General features: G+C 38.9%; 1 protein-coding gene and 1 long non-coding RNA gene across 10 annotated transcripts in view; one reads left to right on the forward strand and one right to left on the reverse strand.

Moving 5' to 3' along the window:
• The first annotated feature begins 1377 nt into the window (after positions 1–1377).
• Positions 1378–1997, forward strand: LOC104212452 (uncharacterized). The gene is made up of 3 exons (XR_707356.1): positions 1378–1461; positions 1545–1686; positions 1759–1997. It is a non-coding gene; the product is annotated as an uncharacterized lncRNA (long non-coding RNA).
• Positions 1998–2204: 207 nt separating this feature from the next.
• LOC104248151 (uncharacterized) overlaps positions 2205–21050 on the reverse strand; it is a 72153-nt gene continuing 53307 nt past the window's right edge. For 2 of the 9 annotated variants that reach the window (XR_011402760.1, XR_011402765.1), the window contains 12 exons: positions 20867–20979; positions 20604–20727; positions 18886–19007; positions 17878–18046; positions 17574–17787; positions 8509–8818; positions 7636–7775; positions 7429–7553; positions 7127–7328; positions 6839–6943; positions 5253–5304; positions 2205–2627 (listed from right to left, as the gene is read on the reverse strand). Coding sequence is in view for 3 of the 9 variants with exons in the window: in XM_070159964.1 (XP_070016065.1) it covers positions 6862–6943; positions 7127–7328; positions 7429–7553; positions 7636–7775; positions 8509–8818; positions 17574–17787; positions 17878–18046; positions 18886–19007; positions 20604–20727; positions 20867–20979 (1601 nt within the window). In the remaining 6 variants the exon portion in view is untranslated. Of the gene's footprint in view, positions 2628–4782; positions 5115–5252; positions 5305–6622; positions 6944–7126; positions 7329–7428; positions 7554–7635; positions 7776–8508; positions 8819–17573; positions 17788–17877; positions 18047–18885; positions 19008–20603; positions 20728–20866; positions 20980–21050 lie in introns of those variants that run through there. The other 7 variants (XR_011402764.1, XR_011402763.1, XR_011402762.1 and 4 more) reach the window with 7 other exon arrangements.

Raw genomic sequence — 21050 nt, forward strand, 5'->3', positions numbered from 1 at the left:
ATTTTATTGATGCGTATATATGTCACACAATTAATACACCATGTATTGATTTGGACCTAAATGAAATGTTAAGTAGTGGTGGTTTAAATGTGGACCCCACTAATGTTCAGCCATTTGGCTTTAATGAAATGCCACATGGGCAAACAAGTGATGTTAATGTTAGGGCAACACACTCACCTAACAATGATATAAATAGGGGTGATAACACTCATGGGAAGGGTAAAGAGAGGGCTGCTGAAAGTTATTCTGAAACAGAAGAGTCTAGTGAAGATGAAGGTGAGTTCTATACCTTTTATTTAGCAACTGATTCTTAGGGTGATGTTGAGGGTGATGAGCTAAGTATTGAGAGTGATAAAGATTATGAGGCTATTTCTAAAGATGATGATGATGATACAGCTGAGTCATTATATGGTTTTGATAAGGATATTGTTGGAGAGACAAGTGACCTAGAACCTGAAGTTGTTGTTGCTAGACAGGTTAAAGTGAATGCAAAGAGTAGTAAATTAAGATCTAATGAAGTTAATATTGATGAGATACCTAGTGGATCTGTAGGTATAGACCCTGGTTTTGAAGACATGTATAAAGACAGGGGAAAACAACATGTGTGAGACCTTTAACAGTTGGATCTTGTCTGCTAGGTACAAGTCTATAATAACTATGTTAGAAGAGATTAGAGTGAAGGTGATGGAGAGGATGACTACCATGAGAGAATTTGCAACAAGGTGGATTTCTGATGTATCTCCTATGGCAATGGGTACATAGAGGAACAATCTCAATATGTTGTTAACCATGATTTAAATGGAATGCGGATACTAGGTATGAGATACAACATGGGGTTTACAAACATATTGTTGACTTCACCAACAATACATGCATATGTAGATCATGGCAGCTTAAAGGAATACCATGCTCCCATGCAATATGTGTAATGTTTTTTAAGAGATTTGAGCATGTTGACTATGTAACCCACTGGTACAAGAAAGAAACATACCTGAAGGTTTTTAGTTGTTACATACAACCAGTAACCAACATGGAGATGTGGCCATCAACACAGAATCCAACTGTTGAGCCTCCTGTAATTACCAAGATGCCTAGTAGACCTAAGAAAAATAAAAAGAGCTCAAGATGAACCTAAAAAGAAGTTTGGTAAGAGATCAAGGAAAGGGACACCAATGACATGCTCTAATTGTAAGACAGTAGGCCATAACAAGAACGGGTGTCCTATCCTGGTAATGTATTCAATTTGTGATTGTGTCTTGTACTTTGGTTGTTTCTATATCTCATTTTATATTTTAGAAATTTCAGAAAGGACAAGGTTCTGGAACAACAGGAACCAGGAATGCTGGTGCTACTCAACCATCACAGGCTGCTCAAACAACAACTCAACAACCAGGTCCTACAAGTGATTCTGGAATTGCTAGGGCCAGAAATACTCAACCATCAGTTGTTGCAAGTGCATCTGTAAGTAATCATTTTTTACTTTAGTTAATCTGTATTAGGACTATAATTTTTAAATTACTAGATAGTATTTTATCTTACATCAGGATACTGGAAGTATGAGATCAAGAACTTCTGAGGATTATAGCTAGTGTTAGAGGAAGGCCAAGAGGTAGTGGACTTCGAGGAAGACCAAGAACTACTAGATTTGGTATATTGTTTAGTGATACAGGAACAATGATAGAAAGGGTAAGATCATTAAGGATTTGAATTTTTATTTATATATTAGTAGTTTGGGTACTAATTTAGCTTCCTATGCAGTGTGGAGCAAGAGATAGGTACATTCTGCTCCTACAAAAGTAGTGGATGCTGGGCAAACCAATATCGATCTTGGATACAATGCACCTGGACTAAGGTGGCAAGGAAGAAATGCTAAATCACAAAGGCAACTTCAACAATAGTTGAGGAGAAGACAAACTCAAGCAAGCCTTAGCCAACCTCAAGTACATTCTTCATCTCAGCCAAGCCAGTCTCCATGTCCAAACTTGAGCCAATCTCAGCAAAACATTAACCAATTTCAACCTTGAAGACGACTGAATGTTTGATTTTGTGATAACTTAAGTCTGTTAGTTGCAGAACATAATTTGTAGGTTAACTTAAGTCTGTTTAATTATGACTTTTCTTTTGGAACAATGTTTAAACTATTTCTGCTACTAGGCAGCAGTTCAGTGCTAATTTTGTCAACCAAGAAAGCTTATCGAACTTGGTTGTTTATATATGTGTGCTTGTTTATGTTAAAATTTCTTTTCATTTCACAAAAAATACATCATTCATTCTGTCATTATCATTGTACATAGGGTTATGAAGGCACTGATTAGTGCTAACTACACTAAGAAGAAAATTACAATTATTAGTGCTACTACAACAACTAAAGTTACAATGATCTTCACCCCCTTCCTACGTTGTAGTCGATCTCTCTCTCTAATTCTTGATAACAACCCTGAAATCACTTGTTTATAGTGATCTGGAAGAGGTGGGTCAAACCACCTAAAAAAATTACAAGAATCGGCTCGACCATAGTTTGAGCACCCATAAAACCTTCTTCCTGGATTTGTTGGCTTCCAAGTGATGCAAATATGAGCTCCAACTCCACAATGACAAAATACAGGATTTTGATTCATTATCACAATCTGGAAAAAGAAAAAAATTTAAAGAAAGCTTCAGATTTTAAGAAATATGAAGGAATGAAGCTTCAAATGCATATAATAGAGGGATAATGTGTTTTACATTGAAGGAATAAGAACTCACTTAAATAGGCCCCATTTTTTACCGTTGGGCATTGGGAAGGGGGCTCTCACGCTCCTAAACATCATGGCACTCACGCAGCAGGCTGACTAGGACCAACTAACGCCACATGGGATAGGTCAACGGTCAAAATGTGTTTATTATTATAGGTTTCACGAGTTTGAGTATTTAAATGGGAAAGACCAAAGTTTGTGTATCGACTTTCAAAAGCACTACAAGTTTAAGTGGCCAGGAAGTCATTTCGCCTAAATATAAATTGATGATGTATTTTTGAGATAATGGAATTGGATAATTTTTGCTAGCCAAGTTGTTTTTATAAAATTTATATCATGAAACTGAATGTTTCTCTTTGAAGCATGCTTGTCTTTGAAGTAATGGTGCACCCATCTTCTCGAATTCCTGGATTCGCCTCTTGCTGGAAGCATTCATAAAGAGTTGAACATAACCTTATATAGTGGGGCGTATTAATCCATGGGCTTCAACTCAGATGGAAGCCATCGTGGAGAAGAGGAAATTATGGCTATGGTTACTTTTGCAAACAACCCCCTTGAAAACAAACTGTTAAATGAGGAAGTTGAACGAAAGGCAATTCACATTTTCACACGAGAATTTTATAATGTAGAAAGCTTTGTAGCAGGGAGTGGAAGTTGTAATTGCTAAAAAAGCTTTGATTGTTTCCTACTACAGTTCATCAAATTAGATAGGAGAATTAGTGTTCTCTTAGCTTCTCAAACCAGATCTATATTTGATCCAAGATAGTCCTTTTTTTTCTTTATGTATATGCAGATTAATTTAGCCACAAGGAAACCAAAGATTGGATTCTTTTATGCAATTCCATCATTTGATTTATTTTTCATCATCACTTACGGATAGAAAATATCAAAGATAAACCAACGCATGTATTGGGCACGTGCATTGCACGGGCAGGCCATTCTAGTATATATATTTGTGGAGGGAAGTGTACGATTAGCCACTAATAACACATGTATTTACTTTTAAGCTATTGTTTAAAATGTCTTCAGTCCTTAGCCACTGCTTTAATAATTTTAACTGCCCTGATGAAAATACCCTTCTGCTCGTATCCTTAACTTTTGAACTTAACTTCAGAACTTCAGGACTACATTTCCTTAACTTTTGAACTTGAAATTCTAAGTTCAGGACTTCAGGACTACATGTTCTTAACTTTTGAACTTAACTTCAGGACTTCAGGGCTACATGTCCTTAACTTTTGAACTTGAAACTCTAAGTTCAGGATTTCAGGAATACATGTCCTTAACTTTTGAACTTAACTTCAGGACTTCAGGACTACATGTCCTTAACTTTTGAACTTGGAACTCTAAGTTCAGGACTTCAGGACTACATGTCCTTAACTTTTGAACTTGTAATTCTAAGTTGAGGACTTCAAAACTACATGTCCTTAACTTTTGAACTTGGAACTAAAACCAAACAAAAATATGAAAACTATCCCATATAAATAAATAACATGGGTTAAAACAACGTTCGTTATGACTTGCAGCCGACTCTGTTCTTTCACATTCTTCTACCCAAACAAAAGCCTAAAATAATACCAAATTTCATCTCATGGATTGGGTTCGTAGTGAAGCTGTTAGTCAAGGAAGTTTTGGAAAAGTCAATTTTGCAATACCCACAAAGCAGAGTACTCAGATTCTTCCATTGATGGTAGTAAAGTCATCTTGAGTTTCCCACTCGACTACTCTCAGCAACGAGAAAAGCATATTTCCATTTGGTAAGGAATGGGTAACACTGTCTTTTCATATTAATTTTAATAGACTAGTAACTACTTTAATACCACTTTAAAAAATGACTACCCCACACAATTTTTACTACATATGCGTGTGTACGTGTCTTGCAACCCTACTATATGAACTGTACACATTTTTATTTTTCATTATAATCCTCTAAGTCGGCAAAGTCAGTTTATTACTTTAGATTTGACCTAAACTATCTGAGTAGCTTTTCTTATTCTCTCGAGAAAAAGGCAATCCCTCTAACAAGAGAGGGTCTGAGTGGAACAAGAAATGTGAAAAATAGTTTATAGAGGCTGAAGCGATGGTTAGGGAACATAGGTGGCAACTACCAACACACACCAACTTTAAGCAAACATGGGTCTAATTTAAAATGTAATCTTGAACATATCTCGACACCGATTATTACTCTTGAGATGTGAAAGAAAAGCCAGAAACGCCTTCATAGATACACACAAATCAGAACAAAATGCAACTTTTGGTGAAGTATTGCGCTGTTTGATGAAGACGGTGGAGTTGTGTTTCATCTTTTTCTGGTGAAGATTGAATAACCATGGCCTCCTCCTTAGTCTCTTTAAGCGCTAATCCATATATAGTGAATGAAGTCTTGGGTGATGGTAGCGGAGAGGGAAATGAAATGCGGCGAAATTTATGTTAAAATGACAGAAAGGTCCTCACTTTTAATGTTTTGATAAAAACTAGTAAGGATATTTAAGTGAACCAAAATGTAGGTACGGTGCTAACCTACTATCTTCATGTATAGGTATGCGCCTGTGAGGACGCTTCAATTCAAGACCTGAAAAAGGAACCTTTTAGAGCATTTCTGCATCATATATCTGCACCCACTCGCAAATTATTCAAAGGAATACCAGACCCTTTGAATTTCAGGGAGCCACAGAATGTTAAACATAAAACAAAATAACTCACTGAGCAATATAACACGAAAGAGGCAAGAGTACGTAAAAGCTTCGAAAGAGCATAAACTATGGAAGAAATGCACTCTATGGATCAATAGTCCAGGTTTTCAAAAAGGGAAATTTGCATAAATATACAGCCCAACATAACACATTGCATCCATGTAGCTATATTTTTCAGTTTAAACTTGCATATATTTTTTCTCCAACAATATTTTACACTCTTGTACATTATTATAGAATATTTATACACCTATATAAGCAATATATCCACCATGTATAAAAGTATATAACAGTGTATAAACATGTTTCAACCCTACACAAAAGTGTATACCATTGTATAAACGTCTAGGATTTTCAGTTGCAATTCTTGTCCAAACTAAAAAAAAAAAAAACTCCACCAAATGACTTCAAATTTTATAGGCAATATCCTTATTTCCAACAAATCTAAACAACACCCACTTCAAATTTTTCACACAAGTTAGATCCACAATTCAAATCCACTTCTTTAAGCTTGTTCAACAATGGTGGAGGTACCTTTCTAATCTAATTTTCACCATCCAAATCTTACAAAATCAATACTCTAACCACGATTTGAGCTCCAAACACTATAATATAATGAACTTTACAAAAATTTCTAAATCATATAAATGTCCAAAATTGAGAATATAAAACATTTCTAATGATGTAAATATAGTAGTAAGATTTTCTTAATTACTCTCTTCTTTTTCAAGTAGTTTGGGGGTTGTCGAGAAGTATATTCAGTTTTAGGTGAAGAGAGGATGAAGAAACAGGGAGAAGAGAGAACAAAGGAGACATCGATGCATTCCGTTTCTATTTTTGTAATTTTTTAAATACATGTACAAGTTGGCATGTTTGTAAAGATGCGAACTACCTGCACCTGCACAGGAAGATCCTATGAAGCTATAATGTTCCCAGAGATTGACTTTGGGCCTTTCCTGCGCAGCTTAGGTGGAATTCTTTTCTTGTCCAATAAAAAATTTAATATAAGAAAATACTTGCCACTTTCACCTTATAGAAACAAGCTATAATTGTAATTGTGAATTAAAATATTTTTATGAGGTTAAAAAAAAAAACTGAGGATTTTGATGTGTAAATTTGGGCTTAAATTGGTAAGGAAAGCAGCCCACATGTACTTTCCTAGTAATAGCTTCTTTCCAAAATCTGCTAGAATAAGGACACCACCTAATCGAGTTATAGGACAAAAAAACATAAATAATGTACAAGAATGTTTCTCGGTTTCGACACCAACCGTGTTTTCTCGAGTTCTTCATTTTGGCTTAATGCACAAAGATATACATTATGAAACACCAAAAATTGGAGAAAGACCAAAAATTTCCTCATATAATAGACTCGTATGGACAAATTAGGAGCCAACTGTGAGAAAATGCCAACCTTTTCTGTTTCTTTCAAATTGCTCAAGTAGACTTCTGTAGTCCCAACTCAACTATGATGTGTCTCAGCAATACTTGCACCAACTCTCTCACTCTGGCTTCCCTGCTAATAAAGATTTACCTCATATTAGATTTCTAATTCTTGATTTTTTTTAAAATGAACAGAAAGGAAGAGTCAAAAGTTCACTATGAAATAACCACGATATGTTATAGCTCCGTTAAACAAAAGATGCCCAGACACAGAATCAAGAGTTCGACCACATCCTCTTTCGTCATTTCACAAGCTTACCTTGATATGACAAGTTCACAGAAGGATGGGAAAAGAACAAGTAAATGCGTGCGCCTTGCTTGATTCTCTCCTGTGAGGCCTTCTTTTAAGTATGGATGTAAATTAAGTTGGGATACAGTGTCTGAATGAACCACAAGAAGTGCAAGCTCTTGGAGGACAAAGATAACTTCTTCCACACGTGCTGCTGGCAATGGATTTTCTCCTGAATAGTGGTTGTATGATTTAAGAAATAAGCTGAAGAAAACAAGAATAACAAACATGAAAGCATTTAAAATCCCTTTCAACATAACTAGATCACCCACCTAATCTGCTCCCATCCATCAAGAACCTTCCCAGAATGAACTCACATCTGGTCACTAATAATTTTATTGAGATATTGCTAACTTCACATCTAGTTGAAGTCCATTCACCAGTTCCATGGCTGAAACTAAGTGAAATGAGTGTGAAATGGCAATCACCGCAAACATGGAAAACAGGTAAGGTAGTGTCAATTAAAAGGTACTATATACCTGCATAGAAGAAACAGCTTCTGCAAACAGGTCAGGGAGAACCTGCTACAATGTGAAGGCATCAGTTCGACAGTCTCAAGCGGCAAGGAACATGTACGTGATGCACACCGATCCAGAGTGGTGATTAGACGTTCCAGAATCTGCAAAATTGGCATGATCAGCGTTATGCTTGATCTAGAAGTTTACTCCTACAGTGCATCATTAGAAAATATGAATGCAAACGGACATACTACTTTAAGTGGCAATGGAAAAATAACTCTGTTATAGTAAGCAATAAGTCTGAGCTGTAAAACTGGATAAATATCATATTTTATCATCTGCTGAACTTCTCAAGCCACACAGTCTGGGCTATTAATTCACAGCAGATTTCTATATCTAATCCTGCAAAAGGCCATGAATAATTCCTATAATCTCACATTTATCGACCAGAGCTGTGTCACCTGACATACATGATCTTTTCCCCTAACCTATTTTCGAGGATTCAGTTACCTGCAGAGGTAGCTGTTGTTAAATCATTTATACAAACAAGGGCCCCAAAAAGATGTTATAAAAAACCAAAAATGGGCATACTTATAAAAAAAAATCATTGGCCAATGCCTAGTGGCACGCAATAGATTGAGATAAAACCATGATAGATAGCATTTAATTCCTTCTCAAAGAAGAGTGGACATGAAAGATCTACACCATTTGGAACTTATGAAACACATAAGCACATCTTGCATACAGAAGTTCCAAAAATGTTCGAAGTTCATTAGCATGGAAGGTACCAGTGGTCCAAAATGAAGTGTTTGTCGGAGATGACTAAATATGTGCAGCTGTAAAGTGAAAGAACTAGAGTGAGAATATCTAAAAAGATTAGGATTGGAACGTTACGTCAAGAGGTGCATCAGTCTGTGATTTGAGAATTTTGTCTCCAAGAATATCCAAGAGATTCATCTCAAGAGACTCATCAGCACTGTCTACCGTCACTGAAAGTGCACGACCACAGTAGCCTATTAGAAATATCTCAAAAATGTCAGCAACTTCTTTCCAAATACGCATTCTTGCAGGTCTGGTAATAGTCAACTCTGGCCCTGCTTTCTCTGTCAGTTTTTTGACATCATCGAGCAGAATGCGAATAAAACCTTCAACTGCTAGTCTCCAAAGTGAGCCATCAGGATTGTCTCTTCTTGTTATCATACATCTAGTGAAGAAAATTAGAACTCAATCAATTAGAACTCAATCAATGAGAAGCTCCAAATTCTTGGAGTATATTGATCACCTTGAAAGATGAACACAATCAATAAAAGGAGTACAAGTAATTCAAACTCTGATCAATCCAGAAAGATTTATGTATCATTGACATGTAAGCAGACACATATTAGCCAAAAGAAAAAAAAATTACAAAAGAAGCCTACAGATTCATGCAAGTGACGAGAAAGGATTATTTCAAAAGGAGATTATTTTTTATTTTGATCATAATTTATGACAGTCTTCCCAAGCAATTTGGTATGATTAACTGAAGAGAACATGAGAATGGATAATAAGCTCCTTTTTTTCCCAACTTCGTAACAAGGTTGTATTATAAGGTTTTTTTTACCCAACTTCATAACAAGGTTGCAATATCTTGGATTCCCTAGTCAGCTCTTAAAATAGATTCCCTGTCACAAGAACGGTGTTGTCAAAGGCGCGCTTAAGGCCTGAAGCGAGGCTCAAAACATGTCGAGTGCTTTGCCTTGCTTTGGGGGCGCTTCTATTTCAATTCTCGGTTATGTGGATTCTGACTATGCAGGAGATCTTGACAGAAGAAGGTCCACAACTGGATACATCTTTACCCTCGTTGGCAGTGCCGTCAGTTGGAAGTCGACTTTGCAGTCGATTGTCGCTTTGTCTACGACAGAAGCAGAATACATGGCAGCAGCGGAGGCGGTAAAGGAAGCTATCTGGTTGAAAAGTTTAGTAGCGGAATTGAGTTTGGTTCAGCTGGAATCAACTCTTAGATGTGATAGTCAGAGTGCTATTCATCTAATGAAAAATCAGAGATTTCATGAGCGCACTAAACACATTGATGTCAGATTTCATTTTATTCGAGATGTTATTGATGAGGGAACTATCAAGGTCGTGAAGGTTATCACAGACGATAATGCTGCAGACATGTTGACCAAGATAGTCCCGCTCGCTAAGTTTGCACACTGCAAGGACTTGGCGGGGGTGTGCATCAACTGATGCAACTCCGAAGAGAACAGTTGCTAGGTGGAGGTGGTATGTTCAACAATGGTTTGATTCTTCTTGTTTCTTACAACGGGGTTGCCCAGTAAGCTTAGAAGTTTTGGCCAGAGTTGTTCACACGCTCGAAACGCAAACCAAGGTGGAGATTGAAAATGTTGGTTTATGTTTAGTTAACAATGGCATGCTGAAAATGTTGGTTTATGTTTAGTCAACAATGGCATGCCAATTGGAAGAGTTGGTGGAAAGAGTTGGTGTGGATGCTAGGAGGAAGCTTCCTCCTTTGATGTCACCCATGACATCAAGAGGAGGTAGTTTGATGTCACCAATGACATCAAGAGGAGGTCTTTACCTCTATAAATAGATGCACTCCTTCACTTGTAGAAATCATCCCAAAATAATACAATACATTGTAGTGAGTAGAGAGTTAAGAGAGAAATTCTCTTAAGTGTAATTGGGAAATCTCCCCTTCCTTTGTTAATATTAAAAAGGGCAATTGTTCTCTGGTGGACGTAGGATTATTTTGATCCGAACCACGTTAAATCTTGTGTTCTTTCTTTTACGTTTCCGCTAACAATTGGTATCAGAGCGACAGGATTCTTTAACGATCCAAGGAGAAAGAACAAGCAAATATGAGTTCCATGAAGTTTGAAATTGATAGATTCAATGGACGCAACAACTTCAATATCTGGAAGATCCAGATGATGGCGTTACTGCGGAGGGAAGGTTCAATCCATGCTATTGACGGAAAGTATCCTACGGATATATCAGCTCCCGACAAGGAGAAGATTGAAGGGGATGCATTGAGTGCAATCCAACTATCCCTTGCACCTAACGTGCTTTGTGAAGTGAGTACGGGTACCGAAGAGACGGCCAAACAGTTATGGGAAAAGCTAGAAGGGCTATACCAAGACCGATCAGTGACAACAAGGATGTTGTTACAACGGCGTCTTCACACATTTAAGATGGGGTCAGGTACTTCGTTACAAGATCATTTAGATGCGTTCAATAAACTTGTCATGGACTTACAGATTGCAGGAATTAAAAAGGAGGAGGAGACGCTTGCATGTGCTTTGCTATTTTCATTGACTTCAGGATATCGTGATATTGAGAATTCAATGATGTATAGCAAGGAGCCTATCAAGCTTGAGCAAGTGCGGCAGGCACTTAACTCTAGTGATGTGCGGAGGCACATTGAAGGAGATAGAGATGACCAGGCAAGTGGCCTCTTTGTAAGAGGCCGGACTAGCCAACAGGGAAAGACCAAATCAAAGCACAGATCAAAGTCTCGTGTGAACAAGAAGAATACAGAGTGTTGGGGTTGTGGCAAGAAGGGGCACTTTGAACGAGATTGCCCAATGTCAAAGTCCAAGGAAAAGGCGAGTGCATCTACAGTTGAACAGGTACATAATTTTGATAATGATTATGTACTAACAACATCGTGTAATAATAATAGTAGTTATGAAAACAAATGGGTGTTAGACTCTGCTTGTACTCTGCATATGACGTTCCGAAAAGACTGGTTTAGCAGCTACGAGAAAAGTGGAGGAACCGTAGTAATGGGCAATAATGCAACTTGTGCAATAGTTGGCATTGGCTCAGTTCGGGTTCGCTGCCATGATGGAATCGTGAGGACTATTACACAAGTCCGTCATGTTCCTGATCTGAAGAAGAATTTGATCTCCTTGGGTACTCTGGATGAACAAGGCTACAGGTACATGAGCGAAGCAGGAACTATGAAGGTGACTAAAGGTTCTTTAGTCATGCTGAAAGGCAAGCTGGAGAACGGCCTTTACACATTGGCCGGAAGCACCATTGTTGGCTCTGCAAATGCATCTACAGTGCAGTTATCTAATGATGACAAGGCAAGACTATGGCACATGAGACTAGGTCATATGAGCGCACGTGGACTGGAGATGTTGAGCAATCGTAAACTTTTGGAAGGTGAGAAGATCAGCACGCTTGACTTCTGTGAGCACTGCGTTCTAGGGAAGCAGAAGAAGGTCAGCTTCAGCACTGGCAAACACAAGACAAGAGGAGTGCTAGACTACATCCATTCAGATTTATGGGGTCCTTCTAAACTTCCATCGAAGGGCGGAAAGAGGTATTTAAAGAGTGGAAGATTTTGATTGAAAATCAAATGGAGCGGAAAATCAAGTATCTTCGCACAGACAATGGCTTGGAGTTTTGCAATGAAGAGTTTAATGAATTCTGCAAGGTTCATGGGATCTCAAGACATAGGACTGTCAGGCATACCCCACAGCAGAATGGAGTTGCCGAGAGAATGAACAGAACTCTTCTTGAAAAGGCTCGTTGTATGCTCCTACAAGCCAAAATGTCCAAAGTATTTTGGGCTGAAGCAGTTCACACTGCTGCTCATATTGTCAATCGATCTCCAGCATCGGCAATTGACTTTAAGACTCCGAATGAGGTATGGTCAGGTGAACCCTCTAACTATTCATACTTACGAGTATTTGGGTGTCCAGCTTATTATCACGTTAATGAAGGAAAGCTTGAACCAAGGGCTAAGAAGGCCATATTCGTAGGGTATGTGGATGGAGTAAAAGGGTACAAACTTTGGTGTTTGTCTTTACTCAAATTTATAGTTAGTAGAGATGTCACCTTCGATGAATCCTCTATACTTGATCCCCGTAAAGTTTCCGTGGAGTTTTCAGGAAACAAGAACAACGAGCAGGTGGAGCTTCCGGTGGAGCTTGCCAAGGAAAAGGATCAAGAGACTCAGGTTAAAGATGAGTCAGAAGATGTAGGCGTTGAAGAACTTGCTGTCAATGAACCATACACAATTGCGAAGGGGAGGGAGAAGAGGCAGACACGAGAACCGGAACGCCTTATAAATCAAGCAAACTTGATTGCATATGCGTTCGTAGCTGCACAAGAAGAGATTAAAGATCTGGAGCCCTCCTCGTATATTGAAGCAACTTCTTGCAAGGATGCCGCACAATGGCGGTTAGCCATGACTGAAGAGATGGAGTCTCTTCACAAGAATCAGACATGGGTCTTAGTGAAAAGACAAAAGGGGAAGAGGACAGTTGGATGCAAGTGGGTCTACCGAAAGAAAGAGGGAATTCCTGAAGTGGAAGATGCTAGGTTCAAGGCGAGATTGGTTGCAAAAGGTTTCAGCCAAAAGGAGGGAATTGACTACAATGAGATTTTCTCTCCGGTCGTGAAGCATAGCTCAATTCGCGTGCTACTAGCATTGGTTGCACAATTTGACTTGGAGCTTCAACAGCTTGATGTCAAAACTGCTTTCTTACACGGTGATCTAGAAGAGACAATCTATATGGATCAACCTGAAGGTTTCCTAGCTGAGGGAAAAGAAGATCACGTATGCCAACTAAAGAAGTCTTTGTATGGTTTGAAGCAATCCCCTAGACAGTGGTACAAGAGGTTTGATGCATTCATGACTACACATGAATTCTCAAGGAGTGCATTTGATAGTTGTGTGTATCACAAGAAGATGTCTGGTAACTCAATGATTTATTTACTGTTGTATGTTGATGATATGCTTATTGCTGCTAACAACATTACAGAGATAAATGCTTTGAAGAAACTATTGAGTAAGGAATTTGACATGAAGGATTTAGGAGCTGCAAAGAAAATCCTTGGTATGGAGATTTCAAGAGAAGACGATGTTGTACATCTTTCTCAGAAGAGGTATATTGAAAGGGTTCTCGAGAGATTCAATATGCAAACGTGCAAGCCTGTAAGTACACCATTAGCTCCTCATTTTAAACTTTCAGAGTCACAAATGCCTCAGTCTGAGGATGAGGTGGAGCATATGTCAAAGATTCCTTATGCCAGTGCAGTTGGTAGTATTATGTATGCTATGGTATGCACACGTCCAGATATTGCTCAATCTGTAAGTGTGGTAAGTAGATACATGTCCAACCCAGGAAAGAGGCATTGGGAAGCTGTCAAGTGGATATTGAGATATCTCAAAGGAGCTTCTGGTGTTGGTCTTACCTTTCGAAAAAGTGGTACAGGTATTTCAATTCTCGGTTATGTGGATTCTGACTATGCAGGAGATCTTGACAGAAGAAGGTCCACAACTGGATACATCTTTACCCTCGTTGGCAGTGCCGTCAGTTGGAAGTCGACTTTGCAGTCGATTGTCGCTTTGTCTACGACAGAAGCAGAATACATGGCAGCAGCGGAGGCGGTAAAGGAAGCTATCTGGTTGAAAAGTTTAGTAGCGGAATTGAGTTTGGTTCAGCTGGAATCAACTCTTAGATGTGATAGTCAGAGTGCTATTCATCTAATGAAAAATCAGAGATTTCATGAGCGCACTAAACACATTGATGTCAGATTTCATTTTATTCGAGATGTTATTGATGAGGGAACTATCAAGGTCGTGAAGGTTATCACAGACGATAATGCTGCAGACATGTTGACCAAGATAGTCCCGCTCGCTAAGTTTGCACACTGCAAGGACTTGGCGGGGGTGTGCATCAACTGATGCAACTCCGAAGAGAACAGTTGCTAGGTGGAGGTGGTATGTTCAACAATGGTTTGATTCTTCTTGTTTCTTACAACGGGGTTGCCCAGTAAGCTTAGAAGTTTTGGCCAGAGTTGTTCACACGCTCGAAACGCAAACCAAGGTGGAGATTGAAAATGTTGGTTTATGTTTAGTCAACAATGGCATGCTGAAAATGTTGGTTTATGTTTAGTCAACAATGACATGCCAATTGGAAGAGTTGGTGGAAAGAGTTGGTGTGGATGCTAGGAGGAAGCTTCCTCCTTTGATGTCACCCATGACATCAAGAGGAGGTAGTTTGATGTCACCAATGACATCAAGAGGAGGTCTTTACCTCTATAAATAGATGCACTCCTTCACTTGTAGAAATCATCCCAAAATAATACAATACATTGTAGTGAGTAGAGAGTTAAGAGAGAAATTCTCTTAAGTGTAATTGGGAAATCTCCCCTTCCTTTGTTAATATTAAAAAGGGCAATTGATCTCTGGTGGACGTAGGATTATTTTGATCCGAACCACGTTAAATCTTGTGTTCTTTCTTTTACGTTTCCGCTAACAGTATTGATAGACGAGGCACATATTAAACGAAAATGGCAAGCATACTTCCATAAATTGTTGAACGAGGGGAACAGAAGCATCGTGCTAGGTGAGTTGGAGCACTTTGAGAGTCAACGTGATTGTAGCGTGCTCGGGACCTCGTACGAACAAACTAACAAGTCCCATAACATAGCACGGACCTACTCGAGGCCTCAAATCACGCATAACAACATCGAAACGACGAAACGCACCTCAAATCAACCTTAATGAACTTTCGAACTTTTGACGTCAAAAAACTCGCGCAGAAACATATCAAATCAGAATGAACTCAAATTTTGCACACAAGTCCTAATACATCATGTGGAGATACTCGTACCCTCAAACTACCGAGCGAAGTGCAAATGCTCAAAACGACCGGTCGGGTCGTTACATTTCACCCTGTAAATTCTATTTTGTACTATTTAATTAATGGAAATTATGACTTCAAGTAATAAAATGAGTATTGATGGACGAGACACATATTAAACGAAGATGGCAAGCATACTTCCATAATTTGTTGAACGAGGATGGGAACAAAAGCATCATGTTGGGTGAGCTGGAGCACTCCGAGAGTCGGCGTGATTTTGGGTATTATAGGCGTATTAAGGCAGAAGAGGTGGAGAGGGCGATGTGTAAGATGAGCAGGGGCAGAGCGGCGGGACCAGACAAAATCCCGGTGGAATTCCGGAAGAATACGGGCCGAGCTGGCTTGGAGTGGCTTACTAAGTTGTTTAATGTTATTTTTAAGACAAAAAGGATGCCCGAATAATGGAGGTAGAGTACGATGGTTCCATTGTACAAGAACAAGGGCGATACAAAATTGCAACAACTACAGGGGTATAACACTGTGGAGCCACACTATGAAAGTTTGGGAGAGGGTGGTGGAAGCCAGGGTGAGGAGGACCGTGTCTATTTCCGAAAACTAATTCGGATTCATGTCGGGGTGATCGACGACGAAAGCTATCCATTTGGTGAGGAGACTAGTGGAGCAGTATATGGAGAGTAAGAACTTGCATATGGTGTTCATTGACCTTGAAAAAGAGTATGATAAAGTCCCGAGGGAGATTCTATAGAGGTGCTCGGAGGTTAAAGGCGTCCCAGTAGCGTACACTAGTTGATTAAGGATATGTACGAGAGTGTTAAGACTCAGGGTAGGACTGTGGAAGGAGACTCGAAAAACTTTCCGGTTACAATGGGGCTGCACCAGGGATCGGCTCTTAGCCCGTTCCTATTTGCCTTTGCGATGAATGTGCTGACGCGGCACATCCAAAGGGAGGTGCCTTGGTGCATGTTGTTTGCAGATGATATAGTGTTGATAGACGAGCCTCGAGGCGGGGTTAACGCGAGGTTGGAGGTTTGGAGACTGACCTTGGAGTCTAAAGGTTTCAAGTTGAACAGGACCAAAATGGAGCACTTGGAGTGCAAATTCAGTGGCGGGACCCTTGAAGCTGACGTGGATGTGAAGCTCGATACTTAAAGGTTTGGAGACTGACCTTGGAGTCTAAAGGTTTCAAGTTGAACATGACCAAAATTGAGCACTTGGAGTGCAAATTCAGTGGCGGGACCCTTGAAGCTGACGCGGATGTGAAGCTCGATACTCAAGTCATCCTCAAGAGAAAAGTAGTTTCAAGTATCTCGGATCTATTATACAGGGTAACAAGGAGATTGACGAGGATGTCACACATCGTATTGGAGCGGGATGGATGAAATGAAGGCTTGCTTCCGGTGTTCTTTGCGATAAAAATGTGTCGTCAAAACTTAATGGTAAATTTTACATAGTGGTGGTTCGACCTACCCTGCTATATGGGGCAGAGTGTAGGCCAGTCAAGAGCTCCCATGTGTAGAAGATGAAAGTAGTAGAAATGAGGATGTTGAGATGGATGTGTGGGTGTACCAGGAGGGATAAGATTAGGAATAAAGTTATTTGGGACAAAGTGGGAGTGGCCTCTGTGAAGGACAAGATGCGGGAGTCGAGGCTGAGATGGTTCGGGCATGTTAAGAGGAGAATCATTGACGCTCCTGTTAGGAGGTGTGAGAGGTTGACCATGGCGTGTTTGAGAAGAGGTCGAGACAGATCTACAAAATACTGGGGAGGTGATTACGCAGGACATGGCACAGCTTCAGATCGCTGACAACATGACCCTTGACAAGAGGGTGTGGAGGTTGAGGATTAGAGTAGAAGGTTAGCAGGTAGTTGAGAATTTTCCCCTTTCTTACCAGTAGTACTAGTAGCACGCACGTACTTTCATATCTCTCATATTTATATTACACCATGTTGTTTAGTTTGTTTCAGTTATTGTATTCTCTTGTTCTTACTATTTTGGTGCTACTTATTTTGTTCTCGCCCCCCCCCCCCTTCTTTCTTTCTTTTTCTTCTCCTTTCTCTCCCTCTGTTTCTTCTTCTTATTTTTCTCCTCCCTACTTTTCTGAGCTGAGGGTCTATTGGAAACAGCCTGTCTACCTTCACTAGGTAGGGGTAAGGTCTGCATACACACTACCCTCCCCAAACCCCAAGTATGGAAATATACTGGGTATGTTGTTGTGCTATAGGAGCTGTCAATGATGGCGGGAAAAGAAACAAGAGGATCTGTCAGCATGATCAATTTTTAATGATCGACGGGAAAAGAAACTAGAGGATCTGTCATGCATGATCAACTCTCACCTTCCTAAAGATTGAATAATATCAGGTAAAATTTTGTACTTCTCAGCAGGTGGAGCCTGCAAGAGGAGATCCACTAACACGGGAACAAGTTTTTCTGCGAAAAGATGATTTGAGATACTTGGCACTGTAGTTGATTCAGGACTCTTAGGCGAAGCTTCTACCCTTTGGGATTCTGAAGCAACTCCATTACTGACCTCAGCATCATCATTGATCCCTGGGCAACAATGTCAAAGAAAATAAGTTGTGTAAGAATAAAAAATAGCTCTAAGAAATATACTGATTCCAAACAAGTAACTAATCTCACTGGTCTCCTGGTCGTTCTCATCTTCAATTTTGTCCATACAGGAATCAGAGCTTGGAAGATACAGCAATAATTTTGCAAGCAGCGATGACCACATTGCAGAAAGGTGTTCTGCTGGACGCAACTGTGGCAGTATTTCAAGTGCAGTACGTTGTAAAGGTGGAACATGACCCTAGAGAAAAATATGCCACTGACAAATTAAAACTCATGCAAACCGATAAACTGCACAGCTTGTTGCATTCTCTACTTGAGTACTGTTCTGTCTTCAACATAATAGAAAGGATATGAGAGTTGAATGACCTCTAGGTTTAGAGAGCCGTAACTTGTCTTTTTTTAAGACAAATTATTTAGTATGAGAATGAAATGGACATGAATACAGCAGAACGGTTATAGGGAATTCATAAAACTGCCTCCAACTAGTTAGGTGTTGAGACATAAGTGATTGATTTAATGTTTTAGAGAGGATAAAGTTTAAAAACATTCATTACTGCCAAAATTCAAACAAGATGCAAGATAGTTTATGATATTGGATGTCCCTGCAGGGACATGATATCTGGATCTTGTAGCAAACTTGTTATTAGCTATAACTTGGGTAGCTGACAGACAAATGATTACGAACCTTGGTGAGTGGTAGAACTCAATAATGCTATCATCATAATTATGAGTGTATAGAATAGCCAAACGAGTTTACTGGAAAGAAGCTGCAGATCTTTCTGACTCTGCTGCTTCTGATAATCAAGTGAAGATGGTCCTTCATACAATTAATAACAAAGGAACCTCAAGCCTAGAGGGTTCTTGTTGAATACATAGTATAGAGAACTCTCCCTTTTTGTCATAAAGTTTTCTTGAAAAAAAAAATACACTTGGATCTAATCGTATTTATACCCCCCCCCCCCAAAATTTAGAACAACCCACACAGCTCTCACATGCTTATATGGGAATAAAAAGTCCAGACAATCTAAGGGCTTACACAGTCTTATTAATTATATCACATGAAATGCAAGTACTCACATATTCAGCTTCACCGTTACTATTAGCGACCTTGGCTTGTTTAATCCCTGAATCTACAACTGACAGCAGCTTTAGGTACGTACCATTATCAAACATTCCCTGCGCTTGAACATACAATTCACCTGCCAATAGAAAGGTTCTCACTGTAAACTACTGGACAGACTATAAAAAATGTCATTGTTTCGTCATATGGATTCTCTGTAGCTCCTTGATCAGACTGGTAACATTAAGCAACCATAAAGATTGCATTAATATAAATAAGTAATACATGTTTTAACCTCATGAACTCAACTAACACAGATTCTGGGATCTGCAGACACAGGCGGATTAAGGATTTTAAAAGGATGGCTTCACCACTACCTACAGTGGCGGAGCTACCTTTAATGACGGGGGGTCATTTGAATCCCCTTAGTTGGAAAGTCAGAATGTGCAAAACGGTAAATTCTAAAAATCTTGTATTTATGCAACTTGTTGGATCTTCTTGAAATAAGAGAATTTTCTAATGAGTAGTAAAAGTGGTTCAAAATTTGTTTAGGGTATCAAGTCCAGTGTGTGACATTCTTGCATTTTTTCTGAATGCCATTGTTAAAATTTCTGGTTTCGCCATTGAGTACCTAACATAAAATTATTGTGCCTGAGTATAAGCTGGGTATGAAATAGGGAGTAGGAAAAAAGAAAGACCTGAAAGAAAATTTATAAAAAAGAAGTTCCACAGAAGATCAATTCTTGTACCTGGATGCAAATATATTGCCAGCTTATAATGAGTGCATCACTAAGCCTTCTGCAGAATGGGTTCCCAAGTGCACTACTTTTCTGTTTACATAAATTATTTACAATGCTATATAGATATTTACATGAACCCAACCCTATAAAGTAGATTCGCTACTGCCTACAGAGATAGAGAACAAACTAATTACTGTACAAGTTACAAAAACAAGGAGATTATTGACATAGGACAAAAACAGTTGTCTGTCTATTTTGATCTCTTTAGCTTGGGGAAGAAAGGATGCACTATACTATTTACAGTATTTAGAGGGAAAAGACATTACTCTATGAGGGACTTGACATGGGATAAAAACAATTGTCTGCCTGTTTTAGTCCCTTCAGCTTGGGAACGAAAGGATGCATTATATCAATTACGGTATTCCTCTTATACAATTTTTCTAAGCGTCATAGACACTGATGTTCAACTGCCAACTTCATGTGATTTTAAAACTCATGGTATTCAAATCCATTGCAGCGACTGAGAATTTTCTTAATCTGGAATTAGTGTTATCTTATTCCTAAACCTAGCCTGACAAAAGATGAATTTGTAATTTGGATCAATCTTGACCCTAGAAAAGCGTTATCCAGATTGAGTTTGCTCCAAGTCAAACTTGAGTTGGTCACCGAAATTTTTTGATATTTTATTGATTTATTATACATATAACATAGATATCATTTACAAAATAAAATAGTACTATAGCTATTTATGACTATTGACACCCTAGTATTCAAAAATTAATCCAGAGTAATATATATGTCAAATGGAGATGATATAAAATCCTGATTAACATCAATTTGATCAGACCAACATTACATGCAAACTGGACGAACTAAATCTAGAAAAAATTCTTATTCAGATTTTATAAAAGGACCCGATCAAATCTAATCTGACCTTTAAGCTCCCAAACGGCCCTTATAGAGCAATGTCAATTATTACTCACAAAAACACTTACCAAGACCATATAAGATCTCCTGCTTCAACTTGTATGCCATATTCCCGTTGTAGTTTGGTGACTTGTGCATCACAAGCTCATAGACATCAAGCACCGAAGTAAGATAAGGCATAGGCAGATTTCCCTGCTTCATAGGATTTATTCATTGAGTAGAAGCTAAAACCTATAAGCATTCAGTAATATTCATAACAACTGATAACTTCCATAGACTTCTTCCTATTAGAGAAATGTCATTTGCACAAATACAATGAATCACATATTACCTTTGGGGAATGAGAAACTATGGTGGACTGTAAACAATTTACAGCTGCGAGAGCAACTTCTTTACTACCATTAAATATGCTGTTTCTTACAAAAAGAAGCAATGTCTGCCATCCTACATAAGCACAGAACTCTTCCGCGATCACTGAAAATGTTTTTTCCCAGGTAAAGACGACGATAAATCAA

The sequence above is a fragment of the Nicotiana sylvestris genome, chromosome 10 (assembly GCF_000393655.2).
Source record: "Nicotiana sylvestris chromosome 10, ASM39365v2, whole genome shotgun sequence".
NCBI classification, from domain to species: Eukaryota; Viridiplantae; Streptophyta; class Magnoliopsida; order Solanales; family Solanaceae; genus Nicotiana; species Nicotiana sylvestris.